We start from the raw sequence: 19,399 nt of genomic DNA, 5'->3' as shown, positions 1-19,399 counted from the left end.
TCTGGTTCTTGCTGTAAGGTCCATTGTGAATCAGCTGTAAGGTCCATAATGAGTGCAACACAGATCCCTTTGACTCATGGAGAAATCTTCCCACAGATGTCTTAGCTGCTGCCGCAGCCTGCCTGATGTTGAGGGAGGGATAACAAATCCACCCTCACTTTTGGTATGTTTTCCATTTCTGGGGAGTCCTGGGAAACTGAAAGAAGTGACTTCTGCACACTTTCCGCAGAAGGAAAGGCACTGAAATGGCATCTGGAAGTAATCACCTGTGTTTCACGGCTTGCTGGTGGGCAACGAGTGAGCTGCTCCAGCTCCTACAGGCCCTTACGTAAAACATGCTCACAGCGACTTTCCGCTGTGGGAAACTTGAGACAGCTTCTTCTGGCTCAGTGAAGAGTTGACTGACTCCCTTTTGGCTCACCTGGCAGGACAGGCTGCTTGTACAGGCACCACCACAACCTTCAGATGTGGTAGGATGCAGGTGGAGGGTGAGCGCACACACACAGAGAAATCGCATCCAGCCATCGGATGGGGTATTCCACTAATTGGTTAAGTCTGGTCTGGTGGCTGGCCACCATTTGGCAGATACTGCCAATTTCCACTTAAAGCCAGCCAACCACACCAGAAATCCAGCTGTGATGGCAGGGTGGCCGATCTCATGAAGATGTCATGGAATAACAGTTTGAACTCATTCAAGAAATGGTGGATCTGACTAGAAGAGGGCTGACGTCCCCTGGGAGTGTTTGCTGGTCCATTTATGTAAGAGTTATACCTTGGGGTTCCCGATTACACATAAGGATATAATTTTTGTTCTGGCAGTGGGAACCTAAAGCTGAAAGGGATTTTCTTTGCTATTCACAGATATCTCACTTTTTCTGTTCCTGTGAGTGTTACTATGTATTCTCATAAACATTAGTAGCTTGTCAAAGTGATTGTCATGATGAAAGAGTTATTTATTTACGAAGAGGAAACAGATGGCACAAAATACTTTAATGAATTTCAGCATATTTGAAAAATGAAATTTTAAAAATAGTATCAGTTTTGCAAAGCAGTTAAATGCTATTTCACACAATCACAGGGGAGGATTTTTTCAGTACAAAGGGTGTACATAGAAGCCACAGCAAAAATTAGGAAAAAAAAAAAGGCACAGAATGGGGTAGTTTTATGGAAGACTATAAAGCCATGAGCATAGTAACTGCTGCCATTCAATACATGGAGCTGTGACAGTAGGTGAATGGGAGATGAAAGTGACCGCAGACAGGAGGAGTCTGAGGAAGCTGAATATTGGTGTTGGGGATAAGGAAGCAGAGAAAGGAAGTAAGTCAGATGCACAAAATCTCTTCCCAGAATTTGAGGACCTGTCTCACTATAAATACATTGTCAGGTACAGAGAGGTCATCACTCATTTTTTTTTGGAACAGCAGATAAGTAATGCCATCATTCATTATCTTATTTTTAACTGGAATGTAAGTATGAGCATATTCTCCACTTGTAGTGATGAGCCCTTGCCATAAGTCATAACCTAGGAAAAAACATGTGCTTCACATGAATGATACATAGAGAGCCAGGGGCATTAGAAAAACATTTTTTTAAAAGATGAATATTATGTAGAAAGTTGCAGCTTACAGTATTTTTATGAAAAATTAGTTACGGTTCCCAATGTTCTTGTGGTGCAAGAAGTGGTCTAGCTTTGTTTTACATTTGGGAATGCTGAAGTTGGAGGGGTTAAATGCATTTCCCAAGGAAGTTGTTTCTAGAGTGGGAAGGAGAAGAGCATTTGCTTGAAATCCTGGTTATGTGTCAAAAACTTCTGTTTTCTGTACTAGGAACAGGGTATAATCTATATCTCCAGATACCCAACGTTATATTTTAATAACCTGACTACACTTTTCCACTAGAAAGTGTCTGATTCTTGGAGGCACTGAGCAATTTGAACTCTTTTTCGTAGTTTTTTTTTTTCCCACCCATATTACTTTGGTTTATTCGTTTTGTAGCCTGTTAGACCTAAATCTCTGTACCTCCCTTTGACTAAAAGGTCATCTGATAATCCATGTATGATTATTAAATCGTATATTGTTGTCACTGTCTATTCCCAGCCTTTTTAAAGCCAACATTTTTAATATGCTAGTCAGTGTTTTCTTGGACCAGGCAGAGTGGAAAAGCTAAGGTGGCTGGTACAGTACATGAGGGTGGAGGCCCTGAATGAAGCTTTTATAAAAACTGTCTCACAGGAGCTTTCCTCCCTTCTTTCCAGTTTGGATTAGGCTTTTTGGCATACGTTTGCAAGAAATGCATCATGTCATTGCATTTGAACTGCAAGAGCCAGCTTAGTATTTTGTGCGTTTCCCTTGGAAATTGCTCTGCAATGATCTGTCCAGAGAACATGCATTTCCCTGTTTGTTTAGTTATAAGCAAGATCACGAGGTATTTATTTTAGTGCTCAATTTGCTTGCTTTTTTCTTTCCTATGGAAGTTTGTTTGAAACATTTATTTGAATTTAAATGGCTTGTACTGGTGTTATTTTGAGAAGTTATTTTCTTTGTCTCTGGTAAGTTATAATGCCAGGGCAGACAGATTTGACACAAGCTTAGCTTTTTTTTTTTTTTTTTAAAGATTCCTACAGGCTCAGATAATACTTTGGAAAATACAAGGATAGCTGAATCATTCCCACTCTGAATACAGTAATAATAAGTAGTAAGTCCACCAGGGTTAACCCATTAGATATCAAGATAGCTAATCCATCTTTGGATCTTTCTTAATGTGTATGGTTATGCACATTCATATATGTCCTCTCTAGAGCTGGGTAGGCGTTGTTTGCAGGGGTCCATTCCTGACCATTCAGCCTTAGCAACGTCAGTGGGAGGGTGTTTGCTCCTGGTCCCCTGAGAGCTTGGGTTCTGCAGCATCCCCTGTGTCTTGGAAATCCCAGGTGAGGGTTTGGATCCCTCTGGGCAGAGGTGGTAACCCATTTTGGATCTCCCACATTTCCACCAAGTGTGGTTTTCTACAGGTCATGTCTATTAGATCACAGAATCACAGAAAGTTAGGGATTGGAAGGGACATTGAAAGATCATCCAGTCCAATCCCCTTGCCGGAACAGGAACACCTAGATGAGGTTACACGGGAATGTGTTCAGGCGGGTTTTGAATGTCTTCAGAGAAAGAGACTCCACAACCTCCCTGGGCAACCTGTTCAGTGTTCCATTACCCTGAGAAGACGTTTCTTCTCAAATTTAAGTGAAACCTCTTGTGTTCCAGTTTGAACCCATTACCCCTGCTGGTCTTCAGTGGCCGTGTTGCAGTGCCTTGTCTTGGATGCACAGTGCTGTTGAAATATGCATGACTGAGAGCAGGTGTGTGCCAGACAGCTGGTTGTTTGGACTGGGATATTTCCACACATGCTACTACTAATCAGGTGGGGAAATGCACAGTTCTGAATAGAAACACCAAACTGAGATACCTTCAGGCTTGGGTGGAAGTAATGAGCAGGCACTGTCAACAGGTCTGAGTATTTAGATACCTGTACTCCCCTTAATACTGACATGGCTAAAGTAGGCTGCTAGTTACAATTTGTAAATTGTTTTTTGGACTTGCACTGTGAAAACTAAGTCAAGAACTATGACCTTATGTTTTAACCTGTGGTTCTGCATGTGGTCTGCTGAGCCCACAGTTTTTAAGCTGCTGTTTGAGTAATTCCAGCATGTGGATCCACTCACATGATCCTTTACCCGTTTATCCCAGGGTCGCATGCACAACCTAATTAATTGTTTTTTTTAAAAGCTACATCTATGCCAAGTAGGTGGGAGCTGCCATTATTCTATCTTAGTAGTATTTTATACTGACAGTGTTGGTGGGAAAAACTTCATAGGGGATAAAGCAACAGAGAAGCAAGCTCTTGGCAGAAACCCCTCAACATTCAACATACCTCCCCCATCAGTCCATCTCTTTTCCAATACACAAAGGCTTTCTTATCTGTTTTCTTTGTTTCTTTTTTGTCCTGCAATTTTTTAAGCATTAGAGAGAGACAGTTTCCCAGCAGATTATTAGACCATGTGGAAATCCAGTTGTCTTTAGCATACAGTAGTTGCTGAACATATCTAACTTTCAAATCCTCTCAGGGAAATAAGTGACAGAGACATTCAACTGATGCAAACAACACATTTCACAGTAAGTGCTGTGCTATCAAAGGCCTTTAGACTGAATAGCCAAATGTCCCTCATTTAAGGATGTTGAGGAAGCCAGGACCTGGGGATGCTGGGAAGCTCGTTGTCTTACAGTCCATATAAATATTTGTAGATATACTGAACGGAGACTGAACTCTGCCAAAATGTTGGCTCCCGATTTAACTACAAGAATCTCTCACTCAGTTTAGTTTTCAACTAAAATAGAGACAGCAAGGAGTCATAGGCCTTGTCTGCTGTGCCAAGTTCCACTGAAAACTGATTTTAAATAGATCTAATTAAATGAAAACATATCACTAGCGGGCATGTGCTTACATCAACACAGAAGGTGATTTTATTGGTCTAATTTAACTTTAAATAAGTTTAAATGTGTCTATTTCAGGGGTTAGCACTGAGTGGAGCAAATCAATTTTGAAATTAATTTAACTTAAGTGGTGTCCTTTTCCAGTGTAAGGAGGTTTTATAGACCTTTTTGTTTCTGTTTATTGATCTCTGTGGTATTCTGCTAGCATACTTAAAGAACCATTTTTTTCACAGAATTCACTTGCAAAATGACTGAATTCAGTCATCTGTACAAGATTAACGTTTCTGTAGTACGTATATACTATTCTATTATATAGTGAGATCAATATTGGCATGTAACTTTTGGATAAGCTTTTTCACAGTTGGATTTTACAAATATCTTGTTGAAAAGAAAATTGGTGGGCCTCTGACAAGTATGTAGAAACCTTTTTAATAACTTTTTAAGAAAAAAAGAAGAATGGATTTAAATGTAAGTGATTTCCCGCAATGTTGTGAGCTTATTCGCAATGAGGTTTCTTTAAAGATGATAGAGTGAAAGAAAGCTAATAGGAATAAATTGTATTTATAATGTAGTAGCAGCTACAAGGCTTCATAGCAGTGTGACTGGTTCTGTACTAGAATGAAAATTATGAAATAAATGTGTTTAGTTTTTCTGGCCAAATGAAGTGTACTTAAAAAAAAAAAAAAAAAAAAAAGAATGCTCTCGTCTCAGAAAATGCATGAGTAGCAGAAACTAGAACTGAATAGCTCTAATACTTGGGAATGTTCATAACACAGGTAAGTAAATTTAGTGACCTCCAAACTGATAATGCTCCCTTACGCTAACTGCTGTCTCAATTGTTCCGAGTCCTGACTGTGCTCAGACTAAAAATCACCATAAGCATTAAGCAAGACCAAAACTGACCTCCTGAGAACTATTTATACAAGATGTGGTGGCCAATCAGGGCAATAAAACAATGGTTTACAAGAAGCCCAAATAAAACCTAGAGCTGTCCTGAGTAGGACGGCCTGTGGCGAGTCAAAGGGTAAACATTCTCAGTGCAGAAAGAGGAGGGTGGGAATGACAGCTAAAACAGCTGAGGGCAAGTCTGTAAATAAATCCAAGCAAGCAGCATTGCCTGTGTTTTCATGCACCTTGGTCCTTGGAGTGTGTTTGAGTTAGGATTATACTTCTCTCCCACCCTCCTTGAAGTCCTTTTAATAATTTGAAACTTGCATAAAATATAGAGTAAACCCTATTTGAAAAAAAGTTCTCTTGTACTGCATGTTGTCTAAGGAAGCCTTCATGTTATGATTAGATCTGTTATGATTAGGTCCTTAACAATTTATTTCACTGGGAAAACTTCCACTGGATTTAACAGCATCAGGGTCCAAACTACATTTCCATGAATCATTTCAAGACAGTTTACCATTCAGGGATATTGGCTTATTACCAAATGACTGTCTTATTTATGTCATAGGGCAGATTATCTTCATTCCATGTCGCATCCAGTCTCATGGTTGTGCTCTTGAAAAGAACCTGAAACTTGGATATCATAACTTTGGTGAAATAGCCTTAATACTCTAACATATTACACTACTATAGTGAATTACATTTTGGTAGAAAATGTTCTCACATGTCCTATAAAATTAAAAAAATATGCTAGATACATTTTCATAGAATCATAGAATGTCCTGAATTGAAAGGGATGCACAAGGATCATTGAGTCCAACTCCTGTCCCTGCATATGACAACTCCACAGTTTACACCATGTGTCTGAGGGCATTGTCTTGTCTCTGTGGCTAGAGCTCTGTGTCTCTCCTTGAGGTAAATCTAATCATGTAAGAAAGATCTACTTGATAAAATACAAATGCATGTACCTCTCTTTATTCCATATGAAAAGACATTTTCAAAGTGGTAAATGGAATGTCCTTGCTTGAAATTGCATTGTGAAACCCAGGGCTTCTTTACATAAACACAAGCATGCAGCAGCAGCGGCACTCACCAGCTAAGCAAAGTGGCATTCGGAGGCATTTGAGCAGTTTTGTAGTTGTGCAGGAGAAGGAACCCACCAGCAGTGGGGACCCTGTCTGCAGGGGCTGATGCCTGGGCATGACACACATTTGCTGTCTAACCAACTGGTGGGCAGCACGGCTACCTGGAGTGCTGTGGGCATGGCCTGGGCAGCTGGCATTGCTGTTGGTGGGCTAGTGCCCATATAGGTGCCTGGGATGGGTTTTAGGCTCATGTTCACTGTTTGTACTCTGCTGGTGCTTCTGTGAATTTCCTTTGCCATCTTTGGATATTGGCTGCTGCTGGGAAAGCTGATCCTGGTAAAGGTGTATTGAACACCCATCTAACAACAACCTGAACCCCCAGCTATGCAGAAGGGGCCCCAGGAAATCATGGTAGGTGGTAGGTGGAAAATGGAGACTGCCAGGATGGGGAAGGCTGAGGACCTGTGACTCCTGGCAGTGTGAAAATGGCTCCTTCTTCACTTTCAGGTCTGCAACTGCAGAATAGTTTTAGTGCTCTGGTAGCAGATGGATGGGGACACATGATTTAGTGACATCAGCCATAAAGCAAGACATTCAACACAGTGTTACTTCACTGTCTACCAACAAGGACTCCCAGGTCTCTAAAATTAGTTTAAGAGTTCAAGGAGAAGTGCCAACAATAGCTAAGGACTGAGTGAAGGATTACTTGTGGGAACTTGAGCCATAGAAGCTCATGAGACCAGATAGGCTGAATCCAAGGATGCTGAAAGAGCTGGCTGATGTCTTTGCAAGGCTGCTGTCTTTCATCTTCAAACGGTTGTAGAGATTCTCAGTGATGATAGAATAGACAAGTATTGCACCCATGTTCAAAAAAGACCAAAAGTTCAGCACAGGAAACCACAGGTCAGTCAGATTCACTTTTGTCACTTGGAAAATCATGAAGTGAGTCCTCTTGGAACAGGCTTCGTGACTCATGAAGGAGAAGGTGGATATTTGAAACAGTCAGCGTGGATTGACCAAAGATAAGCCATGCCTGATGGACATGATTGACTTCAATGCAGAAATGATTTGGTTTGTGGGTGGAGGAAGAGCAGTGGATGTAACTTACCTTGACTTCAGCAAGGCTTTTGACACTCTCTTGCATCATGTTCTTGTATCCAAGATAAGATGTTACAGTTCAGAGGCTGAACAACCAGATGGTAAAATAACTGGTTGAGTGGTTGGCCTTAGAGGGTGGTGGCTAATGGATTACATAGTGCCTGGCAGCCTAACAAGTGGAGCACTGCAGAGTCTATCCCTGGCCTGTTTAACATTTTCATAAATTTCATGGGGGAGACAACAAAGTACACTTTCATCAGACTTGAAGATGTTGCCAAACTGTGGTGGCCAGGGCTGGACCACTTCCACTGTGAGGCTGCAGGACTGGGGCTTGTTTAACCTGGAGCTGAGGAGGCTTTGGAGACAGCTGACGGTGTGCATTCCCTGGTCCTTCCGCACCAACTATTGGAGATAGCATTGAGAAGATGGAGCCATGGTCTTCACAGTGGTGCTTGGTAGGAGGACAAAAAACAACAGGCATGAGTTGAAAGAAGAAATGATCATACTGGATGTGAGGAAATACTTTTTAACTCTGAGGATAGTGGGGTAGTGGCACAGGTTGCCCAGGGTTGTTGTGCAGTGTCCACCCTTGGAAGTTTTTAGGACCTGGCTGGAGAAAGGTCCAAGCACATAGTTTGAGCTCATGGTTGAGTCTACTTTGAGCAGGAGGTTGGACTAGAGAACTGCTGAGGTCCCTTCTGACTTGAATGATCCTTGATTCTTATGATCCTATAGATACAACTCCGGTTTGGCGTGGTGTTTTTCTGAGAAGCAATATATTGGTAAAGGCTTTCTGTAGCCAATTCTATTTAAAGATGCCTTGGCCTTGTAACAGTCTTTCACAAAACAACTCTTTTGCCTGCTTGTCTCCTCCACTCCCAAAACAAGGGTATTCTTTAGAGCAGCAGGCAGACTTCTCATTGAAAGAAATATCACTGACAATGAGCAGTGAATCAGCGCCAGTCCTTAGTGTGTTCTCACATCTGAAAAAGCTGACTGATGATAATGCAACGTCTATAGTTGCTGTAGACAATACAGACACTTTATAATCCCAGACAAAACCAAGATCACAGAACTATATAAAGAGCTATACCTTCGTTTTATACAAATGACTGATTTGGCAAAACCTAAGGATGTTTCATGGACTTCTGCAGTAATGTGGAACATTTGCTTTCCATGAAACAGAGCAAAACTGTAAGGCTATGAAGATGGAAAACCTATGTACTGCTAAGAAATATACTCTAGAAACTGCTGGAATGTAAGAGTATTCACATTGCTCTTATTTAAAAATCATTTGGGGGTTGCACATGTTTAATGTAATTCAGGAAGCAGCTATTATCATTAATCATGTTTTCACATTGTGTCCACTGTGCTAGGTACAGTACTTTTTATAGTAATACAGTGTATAGGATTTCTAGACAAAGCTTAAGGCAGGCAAATACAAATTTTTATCTGGTCTATGGAGATGGAAAACATGCAGAGAATGAAGAGAAATCTACTCATTTAGGAAAAATAAAATTACTGTTGTGGACTGTTACACGCAACAAACAGCCACAGCGGCAGATTTCTGACAGCAACTCATCCTGAGCAGCATCTGTGGTTCCCACTGGGTTCCACCACTTGTACTGCATCAACTGGTAGCACTCAGTGAGATTATGACTGAAAAAATCCATCTCTTTGGGATTTTTAGATTTTGTTTTCACTAGTTGATACTAAATTCTGCACTCAGCCATTTTGATTTGCAAGGCAAACTACTGCTCATTTTAATTCAGAAGCAAAATGTGGTTCAGAGAGGTTCATTTTTCCATAAATTGGTGTTCTGGTGCCTTGAAACATGGATCTGTAACAAGAAGGTGTTCCAAATTGTCATTGCTTGCTGTCTGTTTCATACAATTTTGGGATTCTTACGATGTGATTCGACATGTATAAGCCTGTTCTTTTCCAGGATTCCTTTAAATCCACCCCAGTACAGAAGAAGAAGAAACTTGTTTCACTGCTATGTAGGTGCCATTTATGAAGTGCATTGTCTTCTCAGTTTGGTTACTCTCAGGCAGGTGGTCACATCACAAACCATCAGAGTAACGGGCTTGAAAATATAACCTCATGTCTCTCAGAAGGGAGGACAATAATTAACAGCATATGGAAAGAGTTGCTTTACCACAGGGATGAAAGGTACATTGGTAAAACAGGATGTGGGCAAATTTATGGTCCAGTTGTCTCTGTCTGTGGTTTGTGTCAGCCTGTGTCTGAACGAGAGATTCTGGCTTATGGTGTGTCCAGATGATAGAAAAATTAATGTATTTTTTTGAAAGTGGAAAATATAAAACAAGCTTAAAACTAGAGCAGTTCATTGACCTCAGTTGTTAGAATCTGGCCTACCGTAATTCCATAGAAATTACTCCTGAATTTTGTGGAAAGTATCTTTATTTTTCATTTCACCCTACTGCCAGAAATAGTGGGTACACACATTCCTCAGTTTTTTATGTTCAAATTTCCTGAAACTTTGCCTAGAACCTGAAAAGCGTTAGAACATACTGGAAAACCCGTATACAATTTTTAAGCTGTCTTTGAAAGGGCTATCATTCTAGCTGCTATCACCGTCACAAAAAAAACCCGAACAACCTATTGCAATGATAAGCATAAGCCTGGATTTCTCCGAAGTGCTTAACCTTAAATTATTTGATATCAGCCAGAATTCCAGAGGATTTAAGCTCTGATTTAAAATCTTTTTTAACGTGAAAAGTCATGCAAATTGATAAATGAGTCTTATGATATCCTGTCTAGGATGACCATGTCATGCATATGGTTGAATTTATCATGTATCTCACACAAAGAAAGGCAATGCTTGATAAGCAGTTTTATTGGGTAATTACTTTTTTTTTTTTTACATTTGCAAATAAAGCAGATTCATTTCCATCTTGAAGTAATTTACTAACACATTATAAACTTGTCAAATGCTAACATGGCACAGTAAGCCTCATTTCCTGTTTACTAAACAATCTTTTGGCTGTCTTCTTTGCGTCTTCCAGGTTGAACCTGGAATTGTTCTCTGCCAGCGACATCATGGAGCCTGGCGTCAGAGTCCTTCACCTGAAGGAAAACGTTGCCTCCTTGGCTCGCCTTCTTGCAAGTACAAGCCATGGCGGATTCCCAGTGGTTTGCAGGCCCAAGCCAGACCATGAAGAAGTGTTCCAGGGAACCATTAAAAGGTAAAGATGCTATCAAATTGATTTCATGGGATGTTTCTGGCCATTTATCAACTTTTTTCCTTTAAGCATCTGTTTGTGAAGATTGTTTGGGATGGATATGATACTTGTTTCTACTTTATTTAGCATGAACAGCAGGTGTCTTTTAAAGAAAGGACCTAGGTCCTTTCTAGTACCGGATTATTGCATCAGGGATTTATTGAAACAGCGCCAATGAAATGATCTTACAGGAACTGCAGAAAAAGGGAGAATTGCCCTTCAGAACCTTAAAGGTTCACTGAGAAAGTAATTTAAAAGGATTTGAATCTAGTTACTCATGAAATGTCCCATGCCAATTCAAAGCTGTGCCTGTTCTTTCTTCACAATTTTTTCATTTTATTAGCATATGCTTTTACAGGAAATGAGTTAACATAAATCATATCCCAGACGAGATAAGCAACGAAGTCACTGGAAGTAACATGCTAGGGTAAACAAGAATTAGACTAAAGGAATCCTTGCCATACGTGGACTCTCAAAAGGCATATAAAAATCTCCTGATAAACAAAGTATTTATGATACTGTATTTCATACGACTATAAGAGTGAATTCATCTTTTCAGGAAGGTATCTTAAGACTGTCCTTTGAGTGGTGGGTCGTGAGTGGGAGAGGCAGTGACTTAATTTCCACCTTGAGTATGCTAGAGGAAAGGAGAACATGCATATGCACCTCCTACTGCATAGGTGTTCATGCAGCGAGGCCCTATAAATTATGCTTCCAATAACAGTAATATAAACACACAGTTTTGTATTGTAATATCATAATCTTTCATAATTTGCATGGTGTCTTTTGTCCTGAATGGCTGTAGCAGTACATCTGGTTTTGTAGATAACTTTTTTTTTATCCCCTTCTGGTTTAATGCCTCAACTGCGTAGCAGTTGGGAGCTGTCTGTGAGCAAACAAGGAGAAAAGTATTTTCTCCTGTTGGTCTGGATGGGGAAAAATGTTATCTGTGCATCATCAGTGGAAATTTGGTTAGGACTTGGTCTGCTTGCCTGCTTTATAACAAATTTTCAAGGATAAACTGCTGGCAGCTGGATCACACGAACTTAGCTCATAGCAATGTGGTCAGCTGCCCTTTTGGAGCATGACGATCGGAAGGGAGTGAATATTTAATAAAAGTTGTGAAATTGCTTCATTGACAAGTGAAACATTTCATATGAGCCTTTTAGGAAGAGAAATATCTGCTTGGAATGAGAATTGTACAGTGGAAATAATTTAGGTCACAGTGGCTTGCAGGAGCAATGACATCAATAAGTGCAGTATCACATACATATATATGTATACTTGTTCCCTCACTGTGATGCTGTCATAAACATTATTAATAATAAATGTGCTAAGGCACCAAACCTAAAGTTCTGAGTGATGGTCTGCAGTATGCACCAATCTGAAGATGCTATATAACATGAACTAGGGTGCTATTTTGGTTCTCAGCTGTCCACCTCAATGACACTAGAAAACACACTAACACCTGATACAGCTAAAGTTCCTTTTAAATTCATCTCTAGTCTCATCATTTCCGTATTAATTCACCAGATCACCTTGCAGTGAGTGTCCCATGCTGCTGAGGAGTATGATGAGTTTATGCAAATCCCGCTGTGCTTTGTAATGCAGAACGAAGTGGTGTGGGAGGAAGCAAAATAGGGGGATGGAGGGCTGATCATTAGCACATCCCAAAGAGAGGGTCCTTTAAAGAAAGTGGATGCTACCCGACAATTCTGGTAGGTTTGTGGTTTGCTTAATCCTCAGAGCTCTTTTATGATATATTCTGTTAGAGCCCTAAGTGGGATAGATGAAAAAGCTTGTTTCCCTGTCACTTTCAGCATAAATGAGCTGTTGTTAGACTGTTTTGAGTTAAACCAAGATAATGTTATACATGGTTGACAAATAAGCAGCAAATGATTTTTTTTGGCTAATTAGTTGCTCACTCCAGTGAAACACATACAATGAAGTCTGGGAGCGTGCATTTAATTCTGGGGTGCTCTGATGACACTCCTTCATACCTCAGTATGTTCCCAGCAGCCTGAGTACTTGTGTGATGAGTTCTGGGTGCCTTGTCCCCAGCAGGGACTATGGGTGACCTCGCTGTTCTGCTGTTCTCACTAACACCAGGATGGGAATGCTCTGCAGCCATCGTCTGAAACAAGCCTCCAAAAATGTGATGTGTCATGGAATTAGTGTATTCATAACCATAAGTAGTTAGGATTTGGGTTTTCCATTGTACTCATAAAATTACAGCTCTTGCAGCATGTAACTGTTAAGACCAAGATGAGAAATGCTGTCAACTCCTTAAAGTAGAAGGGTGCTGTTCAACCCCTTACCCTATGAGATCAAATGCAATCCCACATAGAGGTGACATGACCATAGGAAGAAAATGCAAAGTTACTTTTGCCTCTTGTACATTGATGATGTTAAAGTGGAGAAAATGTGGCTTGCCTGGCATGTTTTAAAAAATGTGGCTTGGGGAAGATGCAAGAATAATGCCATGATGTTTTTCTTGTCATTTGCCTTGGGCATTATTATTGATTTTCAAACCTTTTTTTTTTTCCCCCCTAGTACAAAAATGTCATTATTAGGTTAAAAAGAAGGGGACAACAAGCTAATGAAGGGAAAGAAGTAAACAATCTGCTAAGCTTGCATGAAGGCAGCAGCAGCTCATATTTTTTTAATACTGTTTCTCATTCATGAGTTTCTCTGTACTGTTTCTGCTCATGAAGTAAGTGTGGATGAAATATTGTGAATTTGGACCAAATGTAAAAGTTATTCAGTACCTGCCTACACTTGGAAACTGTAGTGATGAGAGTTGCTGTACAAGGACACAGTGTTATGTTTTGTAATACATACGGATGATTCTGACCCTTTGAAGAGAAAAGCTCAATGTCAGTTCTTACAAAAGCAAGGACTGTGGCCAAGCAATGTTGGCTGGAGCTTGCATGGGCCTACAAATGCACCTCAATGCTGGCCTGCAGCAAACACCCAGATACTCAATTTTATTTAAAAAAACCCCAAACAACTCCCCAATGTCTTCCAGATCTGCTCAGTGGGGCCAGATTTTTCTCCCACTCTTTATGATCTGGATGGTACTGGGGATCAAGACAAAATTACCAAACACCTTTTTACATGGGTGACCTAAATCTGAAGCTGTTATCTTCCCCAGTTGTATAAGCAGCAGAGACTAAAAACAAAAGCAACTACTAAAGAAAACTTCTTGGCTTCAAGATTGTTAAAGAGGAAGCAAACCATAGCTGAGAAGCAAGTTTCCAAAACAAAGATCTCCTTAGAGTAATAGTTTTGACACTTTGCCATAAACAGAGCTCTGTGCATGCCTGGGAAACCCTCGCAGAATTCAGTTTTAGGAACGTGCGGCTGGTGGACTCGATGCATGAAATTGATGGGGATGGTTGACTAAATGTGTGCAACACAGAGGGTTGAGGGACCAGCTCCCCCCTTCATTTCTCCCACAGTGAGGATGATACATGCACATTAGAATAAAACAAGCTATTCTTTCACAGTGCAGCTGAAATGCCTCCCCTGTCTGCCCCCAGCAACCGCGGGAAGGGAGCTGGGCGCTTGTGAATGTGTTAGCCCAAAGTCCACCGAGAGCTGTAAAAATCATGCCCTAAATGGCATGTTGTCCTGGCAAGGGGGGCAACTGTACCCCAGGTGGAATTCATTCTTCAGAGAGACCTGAGGACAGGACCACTGCCTTCCTTCCCAGGAAGTTTCTGCCAGAGACACTGCGTGAGGCTGTAAATGCATATTGAGGAGTTGTTGGGAGGTCCCCTGACTCTCTTTTGTCTTGGCTGCTATAATCTGTGGCTCCGGATCCTTCTCCAGTGGGAAAAGATAGAGTTATGCTTCTGCCTAATTTCTGTGGGACCCAGTCTGAAAAAAAGAACAGTTTTTTCTCTTCCACATATGTTACAATGTACTGGTGTAGGGCTATTGTGGGGCAATGAAGTGGTTCTTTGACATGATGAAGAGATTAGACACATCATCGCTTGTGTTTTGTTGCTCCATTTTCTTTGCCAGAGATTACTTTATAATATTAACCACAGTAAAAACAGAAGACATGCAGAATTTGAGGAAGAAAGCCGTAGGTAACAAATTTATTTTCCCTGGCTGCGGATGCAGCTGGGATATAACATGGAGGGTGATGATACTTCAAGGCCATCAGCAATGTCTTTGCCACCATGCTGCTCATCCTCCCATGCATGATTGCTTCCCTTCACGCACGTGCATGACACAGAAATGATTTCTTCCACCAAGAAGGATCACAACATGCTCTCTACCTAGGTGATTTTTTTTTTTTCCTGAGGTGCTGTTTATCTCTTATTATATGTAGGTTTCCTGCACATTTGTGACTGACAAATACCATGTTCCTCCCAGGGACTGTTGTGATGTCAGTGGCTTTTCTTGCCTTTACTTCACTTTTGCCAAGGAAAATGAAGGAGCAGGGTTTCTGTACTGCAGCTAAATCTTCCCTGTACTGACTGAAGAAAAGCAGGTGGATGCCGGTGTCTTGTTAGGCCGGGATCTGTCCCTGCCATTTCCTTTGAGGAGAAGTGGTGTGGAGAGGCAGAAGCTGGAGTGCTGCCCGGCAGTCTTAATTTCTAACTTGAACACAGCTATGAGACAATTTTCCTGGAGAAACTACTGGGCTGATGAATATCACTGAGCAGTCTGTTTGGGAGTTTTACCATAACAAATAAGCCGTTTTGTTCATGCCTGAACCTCTCAGATCTGTACCGTACATGGCTCTACTGTTGTAAGGCTGAAGGCTGGATTCCTAGTTTTTGCCTTTGCACTCTTACCTACACAGCTGTTAGCCATTACTCTGCATTCTGTTTGTGTATCTTTCAGCTGAAGGAAATATTTTTTTTGCTTGATTTAATTTGATTGGGAGAAAGTAATTATGGAGAAACCACAACATCTCTGACTGTAAGCAGACTGTACAGAATGTATCTGTCCAAGCAGAAATGGGTAAAACTTGGTGTTCTGCTACTTCTGTACAGGATGTGACATTGTCTCTGCATTGTTGTCTGTATTTTTTCACCTAGGAAACCCCATCTCTTCCCACCCATCAAGTTTACTGGAACTTCAGCATTTTTGGTTGTTGGAAATTGTTATTTTTGGGCCAAAAAGAAATTTCAATAAAAATATCATAGGTAAAGTTGTAAAAAATCCTTGTAGTTTACCATATTCATTTTGAACTGTTTTATTACACATTTTTATATACTATATAGGAATGTACTGACTATGTAACTGCCTTACTCTAACTCAGTTTTGTTTGGTGCACGTGAAGTGTTCAGAGTGCCTAATTCTCATTTTCAGAACAAAGCTGGAAATCCAAGATCCTTTCAAAACCAGAACTTAGTTCTGTAAATCAGAAAATAAATCCATTCAAAAACTGTGGTCTTTCTGTAGTTGTAAAGTTACAAAAGCTTGGACTTTCAGAAATACCTAGTTAGCATCACTGACTGAAAGCATGGCTTCCCTTTTGAAGACGTTTCAAAAAGTGTAATATCCCACAAAACAGATTTTATTTGAAAATCCATCTTAAAATAAAACTCCAACGAGAGATCTTGTTCTGAAAGGTGAGTTAGAGCCTGCTCCTCAGTGTAGTGATGGGAATAGCTTTAAGCGGTGTGAAATTTCCTTGAACATGTCCAGCTGGCCTGAGCCAAGCTGCACAGGCCGCAGAGCGCAGCGTCGCTGCTGTGACCCTGCCGGCAAACCTATGGGTCTTCATCGCTCACACAGAGATCGATGTGGAAACTCTCACTTCAGCGGGGCCAGCAGTGCTGGCAAGAATGCTGAGGGCTACATCTTTCCACTTCGGAAACTCAGAGGAGTGATTAAACACAGCTTGATCAGCAGCAAGCCCCCTGCTCTAATTCTCGCTCAAAGGATGTCACGTGTAAGGGAGGCGAAGTGCCAGGGAGCTGCACCTGAGAGGAGGATTTCTGCCTCAGGTTAGTCCCTGGTCCAGAGTCAGAAGTACCAGCGGAGGGAGCCAAACTACGTTTCTGTTTGCAATATTTCTTTTGCTGCTGTTCTTGCTGCGTTGCACTTTCTGCTTCCTTTGTGGTAGGAGGAAGCCAGGTACAGAACAGTGTGTACTCATAAACCTCCTACTTGATGGCCCTGCTTTAATTTCCCGGCTTGCAAATTGGTATGGGAAGGGAGATACTCTGCTTTCCACAATCAAAAGACATGGTAGAGCAGCTGTTCCTAGTAACAATAATGACACTATTGCTGAGGCAAACATTTTCATGATGATGCATGGGAACACTAAATCCAAACCACATTGTTTAGCTAATGCATGCTTTCACTCCGCTAAAGGGGAATGTCACATAACTGAAAGTAAATTGAAGAGATCAGAGTTTAGAAAATATGACAAAGTTGAAAACTTTGAGCTGTATTACATGGTAACATCCTTTACCAGAGAAATCATTGATCCAAAGTGGTGTATGTGTATTTTATGGCAGTTTATTAGGTATGACTTGCCTCTGCTTCGTACAGTGAACAGAAACTGTTGTGAGTCAGGAATGCTTTCTGCCAAGCGCTTCAGTAAAAGTGAGCATAGCATATTGATATGTGCTGTGGGAAAGGAGATCTAGCATTGCAACATATTATAGATATGTCAGTCTGTAGGTATGGTTTCTGGTATTTTTCTTTAATCTGCCCTCCCAGTTGGGACTAATGAAATACTCCCAAGGCGTGTGCATACACATGTGTGCAGAGAGTCCACACACACTCATTTAATAAGGCAATACCTTTATTTTTCTTAGGAAGAGGAGAAGTGCTTGCCTTCACTAAGCAGTTCGGTGCAACAGCTTACGGACAAATGAAAAGTTAAAGCTGAACTGAGACCTGAAACATTTAATTCATAAATTAATTACTGAGCTTAGCAATATCTACCTTAATATTGTGACAGCCTTGCTGCTGGCATTCTTGAAATAACTGATATAGATTTGAAAGGTTCTTGGAGAGTCTTCCCTCTAGCACTGTTACGGAGAGGTTGCTAAGTTTAGATCACAGGAATGCAAAGTTACTCAATCAAACACGGAAGTTTGCAAAGTTCATGCAATAAATTGAGATAAAAATGGTGTCTTCTTTCTTCCTAGAGGATCATGGACAGCTTTCCCCCTTCTTTCTCCCCATGGCTTTGCTGTATGTTCTGGGTATGGTGGTTCTAACAGGTTTGATCAAAGCTAGAAACACTGTAGGTAGTGGTTTGAAGGCTGCATCTAAACTCAGGCAGTGAAGAAGAAGAAGAAAAAGAGAGGGGGAGAACGTTAGGGACTTGATAACTATTTTTAGGTGTGCAGACTAGAGAGCTGATGGCAATATCAAAGTACTTTTGTGATTACTTGGTTTTCGTGTTAGAGGGTAGAGTCTGTCAGCACATTGTTTATTTTTACTGTCCAGACTCCTGCTTTTGAAAAGTTGATCCAGTTAATTTCAATGATACACTATACAGTTATCTTGCCTATTAAAATAAATGGAATCCAGCACTTTTAACAAAAGCCCTTGACATAATGTTCCTCCCATGTATTGTCAGGGTCTTGGGGCACTGCAGCTCATGAATAACACAGATGGAGGAAGGTTTATAGAGTCTGGGAGAGTGGTTTTATTTCGCATCTGACGTGCAAAACTTTTCTTCCAAAGAACAACATTATATGATACTTTTAAAATTAGTAGGCCTGTTTGGCCATACAAATAATTGTGCAGGTGCTGTAGGACTTTGTGATGGAGCTCTTTGGAGGGAAAACTGGAGTGTTGCAGAAGCTGTGTGCTAAGTCAAAAAGCCAAATTAAAAGCGTATGCAGCCTCACTGCAGCATGTGGGTGGCTTTTAGGCAAGTGCAGAGTGTTGTTAAATGTTGAAATCAAATATAGACATGGGGAAAACTGGTGTGTGAATGGAAAGACTGATCACATACTTGTCCTGTTGTTTAAATGTGTGGTAGGTTCCTCTGAAATTGAAAATCTGCCTGGTACCAAGCCAGCTTGTATGGAAATACAAATCTGATCCTAAGTCTTCGTTGTTTTCAAAAATCTGGTCTTTCTGTGTGTTTGAAATACTGAGTTTGCATTTACAATTTATTTACAGCTGCCCTTGCATTTTCATGTTGAGGCTGTGGACTTACTGTCTGCTCCTTCATCCTGATGATGGTGACCACAAAACCAGATAGCTGGCAACATAATTAATCAATGTTAACCTCAAAACACAGGTCTGAGGTGGAAGAAATCCCTGTTTTGTAGACCTGAAAACTGAGGTACAGAGATTAAATATTTATTCAGGATCCTTTGAAAGGCTGTGGCATGGACAGGATTTGATCTTTGCTCTGGAAAACCTCAGTCTGGTACTTGATAATGACCTTTTTTCATCTCGTAGGTAAAATGCCAAAAATTCATGCAAAACTCCTTCTTGGTTTGAAGAACAAAATATTAAGTAAACAGTAATGATTCAGGCTGCCTAACTTGAAACAACCCTGTAACCCTGAGATTTTACTGTGAAAGATGAAGATTTGGTGGATTTTAAAACAGTTCCAGAGATGTGATGATCCAGTCCTTATCTACTGCCAAGCTCA

At 40.8% G+C, this 19,399-nt stretch overlaps 1 protein-coding gene across 1 annotated transcript in view; it reads left to right on the top strand.

The window, feature by feature from the left end:
• LOC136098672 (chloride channel protein C-like) overlaps positions 1 to 19,399 on the top strand; it is an 86,052-nt gene that overhangs the window by 50,824 nt on the left and 15,829 nt on the right. Inside the window, exon 13 of the mRNA XM_065832255.2 lies at positions 10,588 to 10,767. Within this exon, the coding sequence (XP_065688327.2) occupies positions 10,588 to 10,767 (180 nt within the window). The remainder of the gene's footprint in view (positions 1 to 10,587; positions 10,768 to 19,399) is intronic.

This window comes from Patagioenas fasciata, chromosome 2, assembly GCF_037038585.1.
Source record: "Patagioenas fasciata isolate bPatFas1 chromosome 2, bPatFas1.hap1, whole genome shotgun sequence".
Lineage (NCBI taxonomy): Eukaryota > Metazoa > Chordata > Aves > Columbiformes > Columbidae > Patagioenas > Patagioenas fasciata.
Note: the sequence above shows the minus strand (reverse complement) of the source record. Positions and strands in the feature narration are given on the sequence as shown.